Below are 19,350 nucleotides of genomic sequence, written 5' to 3' on the forward strand. Positions count from 1 at the left end.
TAAGTGGATCTAGTGCTTCAGATAGGGTTTAACTAGTATAGATTAAAGTTAGGTTGGGACTTCCCTGGCATTCCAGTGGTTAAGACTCTGAGCTTCCACTGCAGGGGTACAGGTTCAGTCTCTGGTCAGGGAACTAAGATCCTGCATGCCGCATGGTGCAGCCAAAAAAAAAAAGTAAAATAGGGCTTCCCTGGTGGCGCAGTGGTTGAGAGTCCGCCTGCCGATGCAGGGGACATGGGTTCGTGCCCCGGTCTGGGAGGATCCCACGTGCCGCGCAGCGGCTGGGCCCGTGAGCCATGGCCGCTGAGCCTGCGCGTCTGGAGCCTGTGCTCCGCAACGGGAGAGGCCACAGCAGTGAGAGGCCCGCGTACCGAAAAAAAAAAATTAAAAAAAAAAAAAAAAGTTAGGTTATTCACTCAGTGTTCAGATTCCATATTTCCCTTAATGCAGCCTAAGGTTGCATTGGCTTTTTTTTTTTTTTTTAATATGCCAAAGACATACATTTTAGGGTGGCAAATTCTGCCCCCCTATGCACTGGCTTTTTTTGACAGCCACATCATATATATATATTTGTATATATTTGTCTAATTAACTAATCCTGGTTGCATAAAGTGAAATTTCATGTTTCTCCAGAAAGTAATCACAAATGAATATGTGGTAGCTATGATGAAAGCAGCCATCAGTGAGACAGAAGTTCTATGAAGTCTACCTGACATAGAATATAATTAACATTAATTCCATATTTGATTAAAAAAAACCCAGGGAGATCCAAATCACGCTCTGGATTATGTCTACCAACCACGCATATAGTTGCAGAGAAGGTAGACAACCCAAGGCTATAGTTTATGTGGGGAGAGCAAAGATTAGAGTCTATTTCTCTTGCTTCTTTTTTTTTTTTTTTTTCTCTTGCTTCTTAATCTTAATAGACTGACTCCTTCCTGATGGATTTGGCAGTAGGAAAATTGATTGGTTTAGAAACAAACATGAGAAGAGGTATGGACCTGAATCACATCATTCCCTTTACCCTGTATTGGGCCTGGCTCCACAGAGCTAGATAAGTAGCCACAACGTGGCAGGGCTGAGGAGATGTAGAGGGCCTAAGGCTCCTTATAGAGACAGAACCTAATGGTCTATTGGATTTTGTTCATGATGATTTCGTTTGGGTCACAGTTATGGTCAAGAAATTATGCACTCCAGTGGTATTGTGTCAGGAGTATGTAAGAGGTTTTAAAGAATTCTTTAAAAACTTTCCCCCACCAACTCTATTGTTTAATTTTTAAAATTTATTTATTTTATTTATTTATTTTTGGCTGCATTGGGTCTTCATTGCTGTGCACGGGCACAGGGTTTCTCTAGTTGCAGCGGTGGGGGGGCTACTCTTCTTTGCGGTGTGTGGGCTTCTCATTATGGTGGCTTCTCTCATTGCAGGGCATGGGCTCTAGGCGCTCAGGCTTCAGGAGTCACGGCACGCAGGCTCAGTAGTTGTGGCTTGCGGGTTCTAGAGTGCATGCTCAGTAGTTGTGGTGCATAGGCTTTGTTGCTCTGCGGCATGTGGGATCTTCCCAGAGCAGGGCTCGAACCCGTGTCCCCTGCATTGGCAGGCGGATTCTTAACCACTGCGTCACCAGGGAAGCCCCTCTATTGTTTTAAAGTCCTGAAAAAGTTGAAAAGAATTTTACAATGAATCTAGATTCCATCTAGATTTAACAATGTTAAATTCTGCCATATTTGCTTTATCTCTCTCTGTGTCTGTCTGTTGTTTTTTCCTGGACTACTTGAAAAGAAGTTGTGTGCGACTTGACACTTCACCCCGAAATCCTTCCCTAAGAACTTTTCATGGCTAGCTTTTTGGAGGCATACTTATGGTGGATTTATGTAATTGATTAAGACATACTGATGGCAAAAGGCTGCTGTCACCTGTAGTATCCTAGGTTTGTGTACTATTGTAGTTTATAAATAGTTTTCATATTTATTATTCTATGTGAACCCAAGCTGTAATATAAAGTAGACAATATAGACACTTTGTCCATTTATGGACCTAGATTCTTACTAGGTTTAAGGCAGAGATGCTAATGATGGAAGTAGATTCATCTCTCCTTTTCTTCTGCCAAGCTCTGACAAATATTTGACAGTGTAGATCAGTACCCCTACATCACTGCAGCTACGTGTTAGTCTGATGGCTCCTTGTGATGGTAAAGAAGTAAAAATGAAAAATAGTCTATTTTGGTTAAGGGAACTTAACTGTTTATATTCTTTGTTGGTAGGTAATTCCAACATGGAATATTTCACCAATTAAGAAGGCCAATGAAATTAAGGTAAACTTGGAAGAGGTAATTCTTATTCTTTTCCAGAAAGACTTCATCAGTTTCGAAATGCTTCTATTTGTTAACTTTTTTGGACCTATGTATTTATTTAAATTCCAGGTTTGTTTTTTTCCATTTCATTAGTCTTAGGTTTGACTCTCATGCTAGAAATCTTATTAACTCCTGCCTCTTATTACTTGCTTTAGCTGCTTGTTGTGGTCTTAGGATTTTTTTTTTCCTGCTCTGCTTTCTTCCCTTTATTTCCCAAATACATATGATTCGTGTTTTCTATTATTTTATTTTTTTCTATAATTGTACTTATGTAGCCTCCTCAGTTTGTGGATATCCACCTTGAAGACGATGATTCCTCAGATGAAGAGTACCAGCCCGATGATGAAGAAGAAGATGAGACTGCTGAAGAGGTCAGTGGTTACCTGTGTGAGTGTTAGTTGGTAATATAGAAAAAAGTTGGCTCCACAAGGCAGGGTGTACTTTGCTTCCTTAGTAATATCATTTGTTCTATACAGAGGGTTGAAACACAGTTCTTTTTTCTACTCATTTCTTTGCATAAATCTAAGACTGTGACTCCTCTTCATGCTCCCTTGATTTTTTCATGTCTTGTATTATGAAATATAACACACATACAACATACAGAACTGTGCATAGGATAAAAATTAAAATATACAGCTTAAATAACTATAAAGCTAATCATTATGAAACGTCCTTAAAGTCATTAAGTATAACATTGCCAGACACCTCTTATCACAGTCACTTTTCTTCCCCATAGACAGCCACTATCTTGACTTTTTGGTAATTACTTCCTTGCTTATCTTTCTACTTATATCACCTAAATATGCAGCTGTACACGTTGTGTTCAATTTTTTACTGTTTCTGAACCTTAGGTAAATGGAACCATAGTCTATTCTTTTGTGTGGCTTTTTTTTTTTTTTTGGTTCAACACAAGTCATTTGAGATTCATTTATGCTGTTGCTTGTAGCTGTAGTTCATTCATTTTCATAGTTAATATAATATTCTATTTCTTAATTTGTTCTTTGACTTGTTTGTTAAAGGATTTTAAATCAATGCCTTACAGTTTTACAGAGTTTACAATGCTGATGAGGATAGAGATCTGATCCCTGTTCCTACCTTCAGCAAATTAAGCTTTTATTTAAATTTTATTCTCTTACTCTAATTCAGTGATTGATATTTTGTGATTCATTCTATTGAGGTACTTCAAACTCAGTGGAATGAGGTAGGGGCATACATATGAAAGTGAACTGGATTTGTTTTGTAGAGTTTATTGGAAAGTGATGTTGAAAGCACTGCTTCGTCTCCACGTGGGGCAAAGAAATCCAGATTGAGGCAGTCTTCTGAGATGACTGAAACAGATGAGGAGAGTGGCATATTATCAGAGGTAAATCCACATCATACTAGCAAGATAAATTAGAGATGCTCTATAAGTAGATTATTTAACTGTATAAATAGATCATTTATCCATGGTGATTCTAAGCTGTCACCCTTTGCCAAACATGATTCAAGATCAGTAATCATGCCATTATCTTCCTGGTATTTGTGACTAGTTATAACTGAATTTCAAATTCCCTTAAGTCAGTGAACAGTTAAGAGAAAACTGGAACTCAGTGAACAGTTAAGAGAAAACTGGAACTCAGTGACAGGGAGAGTTCTTATTAAGGGGCCAAATGTGAGTGACTGGCAGAGTTTCTTTCCTTCTACCCTTCTCTTTTTTGTATGTGTTTTCTAATATTGTTCTAAAGCCATTTTTATTGTATTTCCCTGCTTTTGATAACCTAAGTAGCATCCTGTTGGCTTCATTGGAAATAGGATGAAACCTAATTAATGTACTTGACAGTGCCTTTGTTTTTATATACCTCTATCTAGATGGGAAGAGAAAGATTGCTAGCATATGAAAGACATGCTTCTCTCCTCCCGCTTTTTTTTTTTGTTCTCTTCCCTTCCTCCCTTTAATTTTTAACATACTTGCCCCTTTTAATCAGGCTGAGAAAGTCACCACACCTGCCATTAGGCACATCAGTGCTGAGGTAGTGCCCATGGGGCCTCCGCCCCCACCAAAGCCCAAACAGACCAAGGATAGTACTTTCATGGAGAAGTTGCATGCGGTAGATGAGGAGCTGGCTTCCAGTCCAGTCTGCATGGATTCTTTCCAGGTAAACATAACTCTAAATTGCTGAAAAAGTCAAATGGAATAATTTAGTCATTGCTCAGATTGGGAAGGGAGAAGGGAAGATATTAAATTTTGATACAGTTAGTAACAGTCATGAAATTATAGGTCTTTGGTACTCTAGTTTGTATGTTTTATTGTAAGTGAGAATTAAGTGAGAATGGCAGTTCCTAAGGAAGAAATAAGGTATGTGACAGAGAGCATTTTAAAATGTGGAACATAGGGCTTCCCTGGTGGCGCAGTGGTTGAGAGTCCGCCTGCCAATGCAGGGGACACGGGTTCGTGCCCCGGTCCGGGAGGATCCTGCATGCCGCGGAGCAGCTGGGCCCGTGAGCCATGGCCGCTGAGCCTGCACGTCCGGAGCCTGTGCTCCACAATGGGAGAGGTCACAACAGTGAGAGGCCCCCGTACCAAAAAAAAAAAAAAAAAAAATGTGGAACATAGGAACAACCTTCAGCCAGATTCCTCAAATATTAACCTTTACCACAATTGCTTTATCGTTTTCTCCTTCTTTCTCTCTCTCTGTACACATTTATTTTTTCCTGAATTGCTTTAGAGTGTGTTGCAGTCATGATGCGCTTTTACCCCTAAATATCTTAGTGTATATTTCCTACAGATGAGGACATTTGATTATGAAAATAAGGATATATAATATTAATAGTCTATTAAAATCCTTATTTGGATTTTGCCAGTTGTCCCAATAATATCGTTTATATAAAGCAAAAGAAAAATGATTTTTTTTTGTGATCCGGGATCCAGTCTAGGATTACATGTTGTATTTAGTCGTCTTTTCTCTTCGACTCTTTTTATTGGGAACAGTTTCTCAAAGTTTCATAACCTTGACATTTTTGAACCTTATAGAGCAATTATTTTACAGAATGTTCCTCAATTTTGACTTTTCTTATACTTCCTCATAATTAGATTCCGGTTATGCACTTTTGGCACAAATATCACAAAAGTGATATGTCCTTTTTATTGCATCATATCAAGAGGCACATAAATTCCGTCATGTTAAATTTGATCACATGGTTAAGGTGGTGTCTGCTTGTTTTCCTCGCTGTAAAATTATTATTTTTCCATTTTTAAATTAATATGTATCTTTGAGGCAAAATATCTTTTCACCCACTAATTTTAACATCCATTGCTTGTTCTTGATTGAAGCAGTCATTACTATGGTTACTGTCAAATGATGACTTTCTAAATTCCATCATTAGGCAGTTCTTCTTTTTTTTTTTTTTAATTTTTATTTATTTATTTTTCTTTTGGCTGTGCTGCGTGGCATGTAGGATCCTAGTTCCCTGACCAGGGATCAAACCCGCACCCTCTGATTGGAAGCATGGAGTCTTAACCACTGGACTGCCACAGAAGTCCCAACCAGTTATTATTATTATTTTTTAACATCTTTATTGGAGTATAATTGCTTTACAATGTTGTGTTAATTTCTCATGTATAACAAAGTGAATCAGCTACATGTATACATATATCCCCATATCCTCTCCCTCTTGCATCTCCCTCCCATCCTCCCTATCCCACCTCTCTAGGTGGGCACAAAGCACCGGGCTGATCTCCCTGTGCTGTGTAGCTACTTCCCACTAGCTGTCTATTTTACATTTTGTAGTGTATATATGTTAATGTTACTCTCTCACTTCGTCCCAGCTTATCCTTCCCCCTGGCCGTGAGCAACTGGCCGCACGCTCTGGAGCCTGCACACCACAACTAGAGAGAAGCCCTTACACCACACAAAAGATCCTGTGTGCCGCAACTAAGACCCGAAGCAGCCAAATTAATAAATAAATATTTTAAAAAGTAAAAATACAAAAAAGATACTTCTCTTAAAGTATCTTTTTAGAAAAAAAAAAGGAATAGACATACAGATCAGTAGAACAGAATTGAGAGTCTAGAAATAAACTCTTAAATTTATGGTCAGTTAATCTTTGACAAGTGGTTCCAAGACCAATTAATGGGAAAAGAATAGTCTTTCAACAAATGGTGCTGTGACAACTGGAAATCCACATACAAGAGTAGAAAGTTAGACCCTTACCTCACACCACACTCAAAAGTTAACTCAAAATAGATTATTGAATTAAATGTAAGAGCTAAAATTATAGAACTCTTAGAACAAAACAGAGAGTAAATCTTTGTGACCTTTGATTAGGCAATGGTTTCTTAATACAATACCAAAAGCACAAATGACAAAAAGAATAGGTACATTGGACCTCGTCACAATTAAAAACTTTTGTGCCTCAGAGGATACATCAAAAAAGTGGAGACAACCCAGAAAGTGGGAGAAAGTAATTACAAATCACATATCTGATAAGGGTCTTGTATCTGTAATATATAATGAACTCTTATAAGTCAACAATAAAAAGACAACCGAATTAAAAAATGGGCAAAGAGTATGAATAGACATTATTCATTTCCTGTTTTCTTAATAAAAAGAAATGAGAGAAAAAAAAAGAGAGAAAAAAAAAAAAAGGAATGAGAGGCTTCCCTGGTGATGCAGTGGTTAAGTATCCATCTGCCAATGCAGGGGACACGGGTTTGAGCCCTGGTCTGGGAAGATCCCACATGCCATGGAGCAGCTAAGCCTGTGTGCTACAACTACTGAGCCTGTGCTCTAGAGCCCGCGAGCCACAACTGAAGCGTGCACACCTAGAGCCTGGGCTCTGCAATGAGAGAAGCCACTGCAGTGAGAAGCCCGCTCGCAGCAACAAAGACCCAACGCAGCCAAAAATAAAATAGAGTAAATAAATTTTATTACAAAAAAAAAAGAATGAGTACTGATACATGCTACAAAATGGATGAACTTTGAAAACATGCTAAGTGAAAGAAGCCAGAGACAAAAGGCCACATATTGTATGATTCCTTTTATTTATTTTAAAAAATATTTATTTATTTTGGCTGTGCCAGGTCTTCGTTGCGGCGTGTAGGATCTTTTTAATTGTGGCATGTAGACTTCTTAGTTGTGGCATGCGGACTCTTAGTTGCGGTATGTGAACTCTTAGTTGCAGCACACGTGTGGGATCTAGTTCCCCAACCAGCGATCAAACCCAGGCCCCCTGCATTGGGAGCGTGGAGTCTTACCCACTGGACCACCAGGGAAGTCCCTATGATTCCTTTTATATAAAATGTCCAGCATAAGCAAATCCATAGAGACAGAAAGATTAGTGGGTATCAGAGACTGGGATCAGGGAAGAATAGGGAGCTACCACTAAGGGAAATGGCTTTTCTTTTTGGGGTGATGAAAATGTTTTGGAATTAGATAGTGGTGATGGTCACACAACTCTGTGAATATAGTAAGATCCACTCAGTTATACACTTTAAAAGAGTGAGTTTTATGGTGTGTAAATTGTATCTTAATAAAGCTCTTATATATGTTCCTGGAATGTTGGTTTTAAAACTGACATCATTATAAGGTGCAGGGATATATTGTACAACAAGGGGAATATAGCCAATATTTTATAAGAACTGTAAGTGGAGTATAACCTTTAAAAAAAATAGACATTGGCTCCTACAAAAAAAATTTGATGTCATTATCCTTAAAGTTTCTCAGACAAAGAATAATAAATCCATATGGTTTAGAGAAGAGACCTTGTGTTTTAAGCTAAGAAGAGAAACACACAGGATATGATGAAGTTTGGAGAAATTGAAAGCATTAGGCATTCAGTGATATGTTTTTATTTCCTTCTCCATTGACTAGCCCATGGATGACAGTCTCATTGCATTCCGAACTCGCTCTAAGATGCCTCTGAAAGATGTTCCCCTGGGGCAGCTAGAGGCAGAGCTCCGAGCCCCAGACATCACCCCAGACATGTATGACCCCAATACAGCAGATGATGAGGATTGGAAGATGTGGCTGGGGGGACTTATGAATGATGATGTGGGGAATGAAGGTAAGTGGCTTTGTTTGCATTTAATATCTACTCTGTCCATGGTCTCTGGTAAAATTTTCATTAGTTAAAAGCTTAAAGAAAGGGGTGTTTTTGGTTAAATTCCACTCCCCCCCCTTTTTGTTTTTGTTAAAGAGTCTTTTGGGGAATCTTTAGGATGCTAATATTCCTCCCCTGAAACATAAACGTACGTATAATTTTATATATGATTTCACGAGAGTGCAGTGACTCACTCGAAGACTGTCATGTTAGTTAAGGTTCTTCCTGATGCAGGTGAAAGAATCCTAACTCTCAACTTGCTGAATGAAACCAGACTTTGGGAAGGGCAGAAAAACCTACAGTGGAATTGAGACCCACTTTCCCTCTCAACAGTTGTCATCTCTACTTTTTGTCAGTCAACTCCATTCTCAAACCTATTTTTTTCTACAAGGCTGGAACTGTGATCATAAGCGCATCATTCACTTCTTGGTTTGTCCCCACATCAGAAGAACTCTCTCCTACAGGCTCCAGTTTGAAAAATCCAGAGAAACAACTGATTGGTTGGGTTTGATCACATGCCCACTGTCTTGGTATTGCATGGCTTTGATAGGGAGACTGTTTCAGCATGGAGTCCTGTGATTGGCAGCACCTTGTAAACAACGGGGTTGGAGTAAGCAGTTACCCAAAAGAAGTGACAGTGTTTCCAGAAATAGGGAAGGAGAATTGATCAGACAGAAACAATGTTGACTGCAGTCATACATGGTGTAAGAATCCCTGCTGCAACCCTTATTTGTTTTAGAATATAAGTAAAATTCTTACTTTAAAACAATACATTGTTAAAATTGTCTTTGGTGGGTTTTTTTTTAAGCGTACTATAATGAAAGTCAGTTACCATTCATCATTTTGTGCAGTGTTTCTGTAAATTTAGAGGAAATGAGAGATTGATTTAGTTTGTAGTGATTCCAGATGATGTCACATTCTTTTGATGGAACCAGGGCAATTTTGTTACTATTGTTGTTTCCTTTTAACTCTCTTCAATGGAGAGTGACCAGGATGTTCATACTGGTTGTGTTGTGGAAGATTCACACTTTTTAAAAAATGTGTATAACTGAACCAAAGTCTTACTTGCATTTTTATGTGAACAGAGTCATTCACTATCTCACTTCAATCCGTAGCCAAATTCATTGCTCCTATTTCTGGATCACATGATGTCCTATCAGACTTAATTACAGACAACTTACAGAGCATATCTTTATTCTTTTCCCTGTCTTCTAAGAACAACTACTGTAAGATTTTTGTGTTGAAAGGATAATGCTTTAAGATAAATAAGAGAACATATAGCTTGTATGGAAATAGAGTGAGTAAATATTTGGGTAGGTAAGGCCAGGAATAAATTAGGATAAGTGAATGAAAGAAAGTAAGTTCTCATATTTACCTTATAAAGCTATTAATAACTATATTGCACATAATTTGGCATTCGGTATTGAGTACTTTCTTTTACAAGGCAGTGTGTTAGGTTCTATGAGAGATAGAGGAAAATTATCATTTTGTTAGGGAGTAAACATGTATGAATGGTGCCTGGTCCATTGTTAAATGCATGGTACATTTCAGATTAATGAAGTTGAATGAACTCAGATGCACCATAAAAGTGGCATAAACTCTGTTCTAAGGTTTTAGAAGAGAGAGAATTATTGTTTAGCATGACCAGAGATAGCAACATGAAAAAGGTGGTAATTGAGATGGACCTTTGAAAGATATTTGACAACAGTGACAAGAGAGGAATCAGATGGGTGGAAGTGACATTGAGATAATATGTATTTAGGTTCTGTAGAATATATGCTCCCCAGAGTTTTCTCTTATATTCTGTATTATAACCATAAGGGTAACACGTGCTTGGAGTAAAGAAATCAAATATTGTGTAAAGAAAACTGTTAAAGCCTTTCCTCATGATGATGGTTTCATGCCGCAGAGGAATCACTGATAATAGTTTGATGTGCCTCTCGTGAGAGTTTTCAACTATGACGTTACCTTTTAGTTTTCCACGTTAATGTGGCAATAGGAAGAATTTTAGTCCTAAGTTTAAATTCCCTGAACATTTAGAAAAGACGGGTAACAAGAAGCAAATTGGTTTGAATTTTAGCATTTTTGTTCTTCTCCACCCACCTTCTATAGCAGAAGTGGTAATAAGCAATGAAATGCACAAACTTGCATGAAGGAGAAAAGGATGAAATTTGCAGCTGAGTCATTGACATATTAACTGGAGAGTCATTTCCTTAATAATCAACAACTGATGTATTATCGCATTAGTCTTCTGATAGGAGTCTAAGCTGCTAGCTTTTCCATCCCTTACCCCTTTGAGAATCTGATGAAAGCTGTTCAGCCACTCCCCAGAAAAAAGTACACATCTACATACATGAAGTTTTTTTACGTCACTTTTTTGGGGGATTTATTATTCTCTTGAAGTTCATTTATTGACACTTCCTTTTTCTATCAACGCATTCAAGGTCCAAGATACCAAGGCTCAAAAATATCTGCAGAAAGGAGTGAACAGGGACAAAGATAATTCTACCCATTTTGTAAAAGTGTCAGAGAAATTCATTGTGTTGCTCTGTGTTATAGAATCAATTTGTTATACTGCTAGGATTAGAAACCAGTTTAATATTCTAGGAACATATCTCAATCAAAGAAGTCTCAGGGGACATTAAAGCATTTTTTAAATGCATGTGACACTTCATAAGCAAGCTCTGCATTTTGTCCTTAGACCTAAGCTAAGACAAAATATTGATAGTAATTAAGTCAGGTTTTCATGGCTTTATTAGGGCAGCAGCTTTGGTGCCCTGATTGTTATCACCTTGGTTGAAAGAGCTGAGATGCTGGCTGTTGAGGAGGAAAGGCCAGACAGAGTTGGCTGTCAGGATTTTGGGAGTCCGGGTGGTGTTTCTCATAATTTGTCCCTAGAATTTGAATCAGAATCAGGGAGTGTAGGGATGTATTCGTTGGATGGTGTTAAGATACAGATTCCAGGGACTTCCCTGGTGGTGCAGGGTTAAGAATCCACCTGCCAAGGCAGGGGACGTGGGTTTGAGCCCTGGTCCAGGAAGATCCCACATGCCGCGGAGCAACTAAGCCCATGCGCCACAACTACTGAGCCTGTGTGCCACAACTACTGAAGCCCACGTGCCTAGAGCCCGTGCTCTGCAGGAGAAGCTACCGCAATGAGAAGCCCACGTACCGCAACAAGGACCCAACGCAGCCAAAATAAATAAATTAAAAACAAACAAAAAAAGAAAAAGATACAGATTCCAGGACCTCACTCCATACCTACTGAATCAGAATTACTAACGGTTATCATCTAGGTATCTAATTCTTATATATCCTAATGGTTGGAAACTACTGGTCTGGGAGAAATAAGAGTATGATAAGGGTTGATCGAGGAACTGGAATAATGGTTAGTGGGGAGGGTGAAAATCCTCTTTCTTTAAAACAGTATTTTTTTGTTTCCTTATTAGGATAGATTTAAAAAAGAGAACATAGAGCCAATGAGTAGGGTAGGTTTGGATCCCCAGATCTACCAGCTGAATTTTGAGTGCTGGTAAATAGGAAATGATGCTGGATATAGATCACAGTACCAAACTTTAGCCATATGCTGGTTTATTTTGGTAGTATTACGTGGCTAACTATTTTCACATGTTCCTAGTACCATCTGCTCTGCATATTATTAAAAGTGAGTCTCGTTTGCAAAAAATAAGAGGCTGTACTAGAGGGGGTGGGTACACAAAATTGAGATCAGCTGGGTAGATGCTGACATTGTCAATCAGTCAAAAAAGTAATTAGACCCAGAGGGCAGGTTCCACAATCAGGGTACTAAAAGCTAAGCAGAACTCAGAAGAAACCTTCCTAAATGATTTTTCAACATGTTTGCCAAATGGGTTCTCTGAGAATATTGGCTGACCCGTTTGTATGGTATGGGCAGAAGCTATCTATCGTAGTTCTTGCACCTAAACAGATGGGGGTCCAAACGTGTGTGCAGTATCCATATGTTATAGGCTTTCCCCAGAACTTATATTATTCAGCAACGTTTGTAAAGAACCTGCTGTAAAGAGACGTACATAGAAAGTACTATAGAGATTACGAAGACAGGATTCCATTCCTAAGGATTTAAAACATTTTTATTGGGGGATAAACCTATAGATGGGTGAAAAAGCCTTCACATTTAAATAGCTATATATATACAGTGCAGATTTATATATTATAAACAATAAATGTTGAGTAAAGAATATCAGGTTAGATTGGGGCTTATCAGTACAAATTTTCCAGTGATTATGAATCAGAAATGTGTGTGGGGGACTTCCCTGGTGGTGCAGAGGTTAACAGTCAGCCTGCCAACGTAGGGGACACGGGTTTAATTCCTGGTCCAGGAAGATCCCACATGCCGCGGAGCAACTAAGCCCGTGTGCCACAACTACTGAGCCTGCGCTCTAGAGCCCACAAGCCACAACTACTGAGCCCACACACCACAACTACTGAAGCCTGCGTGCCTAGAGCCCGTGCTCCACAACAAGAGAAGCTACCGCAGTGAGAAGCCCGCACATCGCAATGAAGAGTAGCACCCGCTCGCCACAACTAGAGAAAGCCCGTACGCAGCAATGAAGACTCGATGCAGCCAAAAATTAAAAAAAAAAGTGTGTGTATATATTTTTATTTTTAATAAAAAATATTTATTATGAAAAATTAAGAAAGAGTTCTATTCTTCAGTCTTTGTTAATTCTCTCTAGATATTTTCTGTGTTTAATCAAGCACATATTTATCTTTTTTTCCAAGAAAGGAATCATACTATACATATTGTCCTGCATCTGCAACTTGCTTCGTTCACTTAATATAATTTAGACATCTTTTTATTGTAATACATAGAGATCTCCCTCTCCTGTGTAATGGCTACATAGTGGTAAGGAATTAGTTATTCTCATTTTCTAGACTTCGTTTTTGCTTTTTGTTTTAATTCACTTCCTCAGTTGCACTAGCCACATTTCAAGTTCTCAGTTGCCTCATGTGGCTAGTGGCTACCGTTGTCGTACAATGCGTATGTAGAACATTTCTGACCTTGCAGAAAATTCTGTTAGACGATGCTGATCTAAAGTTGTCCCAGGAAAAATTTTACCTTAATATAACATAACAATCCAGGGGCTTCCCTGGTGGCACAGTGGTTAAGAATCTGCCTGCCAATGCAGGGGACACGGGTTCGAGCCCTGGTCCGGGAAGATCCCACATGCCGCAGAGCAGCTAAGCCCGTGCACCACAACGACTGACCCTGTGCTCTAGAGCCCACGAACCACATCTACTGAAGCCCACGCACCTAGAGCCCGTGCTCCACAACAAAGATAAGCCACCACAATGAGAAGACCACATACCACAGCTAAGAGTAACCCCCGCTCACTGCAACTAGAGAAAGCCCACGGAGCAACAAAGAACCAGTGCAGCCAAAAATAAATAAATAAATTTATTAAAAAAAAATATATAAAACAATCTATAATTGACTCCTTCAGGATTTTTAGTTAGGAATCTAAAAGACATCATAGCATCAACATTAGAGAAAATTGCGAGGGAGAAAAATACCCATACTTTTATGCTCTGCCATTACAAATGTTTGTTATTTTTGTATATTTTTAGTTATTTCTGAGTTATTATAGGGATATAATATTTTTATGCTTATGAGTATTATGTGTGTATTGTGTTGTACTTTTGTCATGAATGTATTGAACATGTATAGAATGTTTATATTCTATATGTATATACTATTTTATACTAAGGCATCATAATTATAGTCATTCCCTAATTATTGGGAATTAGGGTCATTTCTTTTTTCACTATCAATGCCTTTGTATAAAGAGTTTTACAAAAATATTTTAATGAGATGCACCACTCTAAGTGGGTTTACTGAGATAAATTATATGTTCAGTTTTCAGGCTTTTGCTGCATTTTGAGAAATTTAAGTTTTGTTTGAAGGAAGGAAGGAAGGAACTTGGCTAATTGGGGAGAATAGGTGAGATGAATCCACCGTGGGAAATGATCTGTGCAGAGACGCTGAGGAAAAAAAGAATAAGTTGTTTAAACACTTCAGAATAGGGAATTCCTTTGCGGTTAGGACTCTGCGCTTTCACTGCTGAGGGCTTGGGTTTAATTCCTGGTTAGGGAACTAAGATCCTGCAAGCCGTGTGGCGCAGCCAAAAAATAAGTAAAAAATAAAATAAAAATAAAAACTTCAGAATAAATGTGCTTTATTGGAGTAGATTCTTATGGTGCTGAACATCTTAAATTTTCATTAGAGATATGAGTTCAGAGTTGGCAATAAGTGTCTAAAACCTTTTTTTTCCTAGATGAGGCAGATGACGATGACGATCCAGAATATAATTTCCTGGAAGACCTGGATGAACCAGACACAGAGGATTTCCGCACTGACCGGGCAGTAAGAATCACCAGTGAGTCTGTGTTTATTATGAGTCCTGGTCTTGGCTTCTCTACATCTACCTTTGTTTACTTTGCAGATTTCTGAGGTTGAAGTTTGTAGCCCACTCAAGACATTTAAGCTTCCTCTACCCATTTATTTCTATAATTCTTTAAATTTACATATATATTCAGGAAGCCTATCAGTTACTCATTTATACATCCTACAGTCACGTATTGAGTATTTGGCAGCGATTGTACCAAAATGAATAAGACATGGCTTCTGCCTGTAGGATGTCAGCTTAGTAGGGGGATACAAACAGAAACAGGTATAGTACCAAGTGATAGGTGCTATAGTAATAGTTTGTGTATACACTAGTGGCCTAAAAGAGGGTTATACTGTCCTAATGTATGGTATGGGTTAGGGAAGGATTCACAAAATGGGATGTTTTATTTTAGTTTTGAAGGAACAATAAGAAATTTTTGGTGAATGGGGGCAGAGAGGGATATTGCAAATAGAAGAATTCTGCAAACCATGGAATTATGTAACAATACATGTGTTTGGAAAATAGTAAGTAGTTTGGTTAAGTTGTATGAGTGAGTGGTGATAGAAGAGTTAAGCAGTGTTCAGTTCATGGAGAACATTAGATCTGATTTTTGATCTGTCAAAAAGGAGAGCTCAGAGAGCTCAAAGCAGGAAATAAATAGGAACTGATTTGGATTTTAGAAATATCACTTTGATTTAATGCCAGTTTAATGTATTGATTTGGTGGGTAAAGAGAGCAAGATTGGAGGCATGGAAAACAATTAAATAACTTGGCTTGAGTCATTTGTTTAAAATTATTTCATTGCTAGTTTGCCAATGATGGAAAACATATTTCAGGAACTGTTGATTTTTATTGAGTGTGTGCATGACCCTGTACTGGAATAGTATACACAACATGGTGAAGGTAAGACATTGGCTCTTGACGAGGTTATGAAGAAAGTTTTATAAGTATCCAAAAGTGTTTATTATGTACCTAAATAATGCAAATCTTTGTGCAAAGAGAATTATGTAAACACAATCCTTTAGGACTTATGTTCTGTTTTGTTGCTTTATTTCATCTTTCATGTTGTTTTTAAGATTAGAATGCCGTTTCCTTTATGAAGATCTTCCATTTATTTTGGTATGTTATGACAGTTAAGGTCGCATTGAAAGGAAAGCACCAGGAATCAGAGAGAAAGTGTAGAAAGAAAAGGCTTGAGGATTTAGGTTTTGAGAAAATTGTGAAGGAGGGTCTAGGAAGGTATGAGAAAAAACAACAAAGCCTTGTGTCTCAGAAACCAAGGGAAGAGTCTTTCAAGAAGGAGCGAATGGTCCACAGTGTCATGTGCTGGTCATGAAACATTTTCTGCTTGAAGCAGAAAAGTAGGAGATTGCATTTCAATTCAGCTCTCATCTTGGTATACACTTGCCTTCCCTTCTTGTTTGTCTGTTACTTTCTTCAGTTTATAGATACAGTTGACCTTGAACAACTCAGAGGGTAGGGGTGCCTAACCCCAGTGTAGTTGAAAATCCGACTAGAAGTTTTGACTCCCCAAAAACTTAACTACTAGTAGCCTACTGTTGAAGGCTTACCAATAAAATAAATAGTTATTAACATGTATTTTATATGTAATGTGTTTTGTATACTGTGTTCTTAAAGTAAAGTAAGCTAGAGAAAAGAAAATATTATTAAGAAAGTCATAATGAGGAAGAGAAAATACATTTACAGTACCGTATTTATTGATACTGTAAGTTTATGTTATCTGTTTACAAGCTGAATCATCTGTCAGTATCTATATTAATATTGTTTTATATGATACAAAACAGTGTAGATATATATGTTACAAACACTAGACAATGAAAAATGAAAAGTGAAAAAGGAACATTTATTTACTGGTATAAGGATTCATGCATTGATAATGAAGAAGCAGCAGTATGATGGCTTGATGGTAGTCTAGTGTAATTGATATGATTGCTTCACAGATCGCTTCTTAGTACGCTGGCCTGAATGGTTACAAAATTTTGTAGCCATTCAGCAGTACACTGCTAAATGGTTACAAAATTTTTATGGCATACAGTATTACAGTCATATTCATGTACAGGATTGGAAACATTGTTACATTTTTAAAAAATGTGATAATAGGCTGATACACAGTTGGTAATGTAATTCTTTGAAAACACAGTTATAAATCATTAATAAAACTAACATTATTAATTTTATTGATTATTAATTTTATATTAAATATCAGTCACTTTATGCCTATGTAAGGATAGGCTACTATTTCAATACAAGTCTTGTACATGATACTCTACATGATGAATACTTAGGTGATGATGATGATGATGACACAAAAACCTCATACAATTCTTGCCATACAGTTATTAGATTTTTACACAAAGGTATATACACGTACACAACAGATAAGTTTATTAACTGTAGGCATGATGATTGTTTACTATTCATTAAATCGCAGTGGGTCATCATAAAGGCCTTCATCCTCCTTGTCTTCACATTGAGTAGGCTGAGGAGGAAGAAGAGGAGGAGGGGTTGGTCTTGCTGTCTCGGGGTGGCAGAGGCAGGAGAGGTGGTGGAGGAGGAGGGGGAGGCAGAGGTGGTAACTTTATGGAAATACATTGTAATTTCTTTGTGACTTTTTTGCTTTTTCATTTCTCTAAAAATGTTTCTGTATGGTACCAGTCCCTCTCCCACCATGTGCTTTGGTTTCAGAGTCCATATCATAGAAGTGTCCTTGTAAAAGAAGTCAAAAGCAGTATTAAATAATCGGAACCCTGCTGCCTCATTGTCTAATGTCAGTTTGTTTTCTGACACAGCTTCTTCTACATCTTCTTCCTCATCGTCTGGCACTGTTTTGGAAGCATTCATCTTCATCACGTCATCTTTTGTTAATTCCTCTGGTGCAGTGTCTGTTAGCTCTTGAATTTCTCCAAGATTCAGAACTTGAAACCCTTCACCCCCATCTTTTTTTGGCCATATTCACAGTCTGTTTCATGATTTCCTTGATTGACTCTGTCGTAAATCTTGTGAAGTCATGCAGGACATCTGAACACAGTTTTCTCCAGCAGGAATTTATTGTTTCAGGTTTGATGGCTTTCATGGCTTTTTCTTTAACAATGATGGCATCTTCACTGGTGTGATCCTTCCTCCAGACTTACGTGATGTTCTCTCCATTGGGGTCTCTCAGTGTGGATAATCCTTTCCATAGAATATTGTGTGTAATGAGCCTTAAAGGTCCTTACGACCCCCGATCTAGAGGCTGAATTAGAGACATGTTTGGAGGGGAGTAGACCACTTAGACGCCTTCAGTGTTGAATTCATGGAGTTCTGGGTACCCAGGGGCATTGTCCAATTTCAAAAGAACTTTAAAAGGCAAGGTATTTCCTGACTTCAGGGACAAAGCATCGATGGAACCAATCCGTAGAAAGGCCCTTCTTTTTGAATATCCAAAGACTGGCACCTTGTGTTTATCTTTTCCCATCAAGGTGAGCAGCTTTATAGATAAGGGCAGTCCTGGTGGTAAATGCAACTGCATTTTCACAAAACAGTAGACTTAGCCTCTCCCTTCCTGCCTTCAATCCTGGTGCTTGCTTCTCTTCCTTACTAATGTCTTTTGAGGCTTTATTTAAAAAAAATTTTTCCCCTCCAGAATAGGGCACTTTCATGTGCACTAAAAACCTGTTCAGGCAGATATCCTTTCTCCTCAGTCTGGGAACTTGTCTGCTGCCTCTGCATCAGCAGAGGCTGCTTCTCCTGTTATCTTGACAGTTTTTAAGCCAAACCTCTTTCTAAAATTATCAAACCATCCTTTACTGGCATTAAATTCTCCAGACTTAGATCCTTCATCTTCCTTTTGGTTTAAGTTGTCATATAATGACTTTGCTTTTTCTCAAATCATATTAGAGTCTATAGGTATGCCTTTCTTACAGCAATCCTGCACCCACATAAAAGCTGCATTTTCAATATGAGATAAAAAGGTATTTCACAAAAAGCGCAAGGTTTTTGCCCCTGCCAGCATAGCAACAACTATGGCTTCATGAATTTCCTTTTCATTTTTTACAATGGTCCTTACACTGGATTCATTTATCTTGAAATGGTGGGAAATCACAGCTGCAGACTGCAATCTCTGGTACATATCAAGCAATTCAGCGTCTTCTTGTAATGTCATGACTTTTCTCTGCTTCTTGGGAGCACTTCCAGCATCACTAGTGGCACTTCGCGTGGGTCCCATGGTGTTATTCAAGGCCTATGGTATTGTACTAAACTTGATGAAAAATACTCAAGAACCACAAGAGATCAGTTTTTCCTATAGTACGCAATTTGCTGGAGAGACAAACTGCTCAGGAGATGTTTTAAGCAGATACTTAAAACACCTGAGCTAGAAACAGGAGGTGGCTATGAAATTATTACAGAAGTACAGTATATGCCACAGTTAATTTTATGCAGTTATGATTTCATACTGCATCTTTATGTTTGGGTTTCTCTCAACTGTGAAT

The 19,350-nt window shown here is 38.1% G+C and overlaps 1 protein-coding gene across 3 annotated transcripts in view; it reads left to right on the top strand.

Annotated features, from left to right (window-relative positions):
* The window catches only part of GON4L (gon-4 like), an 83,671-nt gene that overhangs the window by 27,124 nt on the left and 37,197 nt on the right, over positions 1-19,350 (top strand). For all 3 annotated transcript variants that reach the window (XM_024748099.1, XM_024748101.1, XM_024748100.1), the window contains exons 7-12: positions 2,265-2,315; positions 2,630-2,725; positions 3,598-3,717; positions 4,319-4,489; positions 8,204-8,396; positions 14,747-14,848. In XM_024748099.1, the coding sequence (XP_024603867.1) occupies positions 2,265-2,315; positions 2,630-2,725; positions 3,598-3,717; positions 4,319-4,489; positions 8,204-8,396; positions 14,747-14,848 (733 nt within the window). The remainder of the gene's footprint in view (positions 1-2,264; positions 2,316-2,629; positions 2,726-3,597; positions 3,718-4,318; positions 4,490-8,203; positions 8,397-14,746; positions 14,849-19,350) is intronic.

Source organism: Neophocaena asiaeorientalis, unplaced genomic scaffold (genome assembly GCF_003031525.2).
Source record: "Neophocaena asiaeorientalis asiaeorientalis breed wild unplaced genomic scaffold, Neophocaena_asiaeorientalis_V1.1 scaffold76, whole genome shotgun sequence".
NCBI classification, from domain to species: Eukaryota; Metazoa; Chordata; class Mammalia; order Artiodactyla; family Phocoenidae; genus Neophocaena; species Neophocaena asiaeorientalis.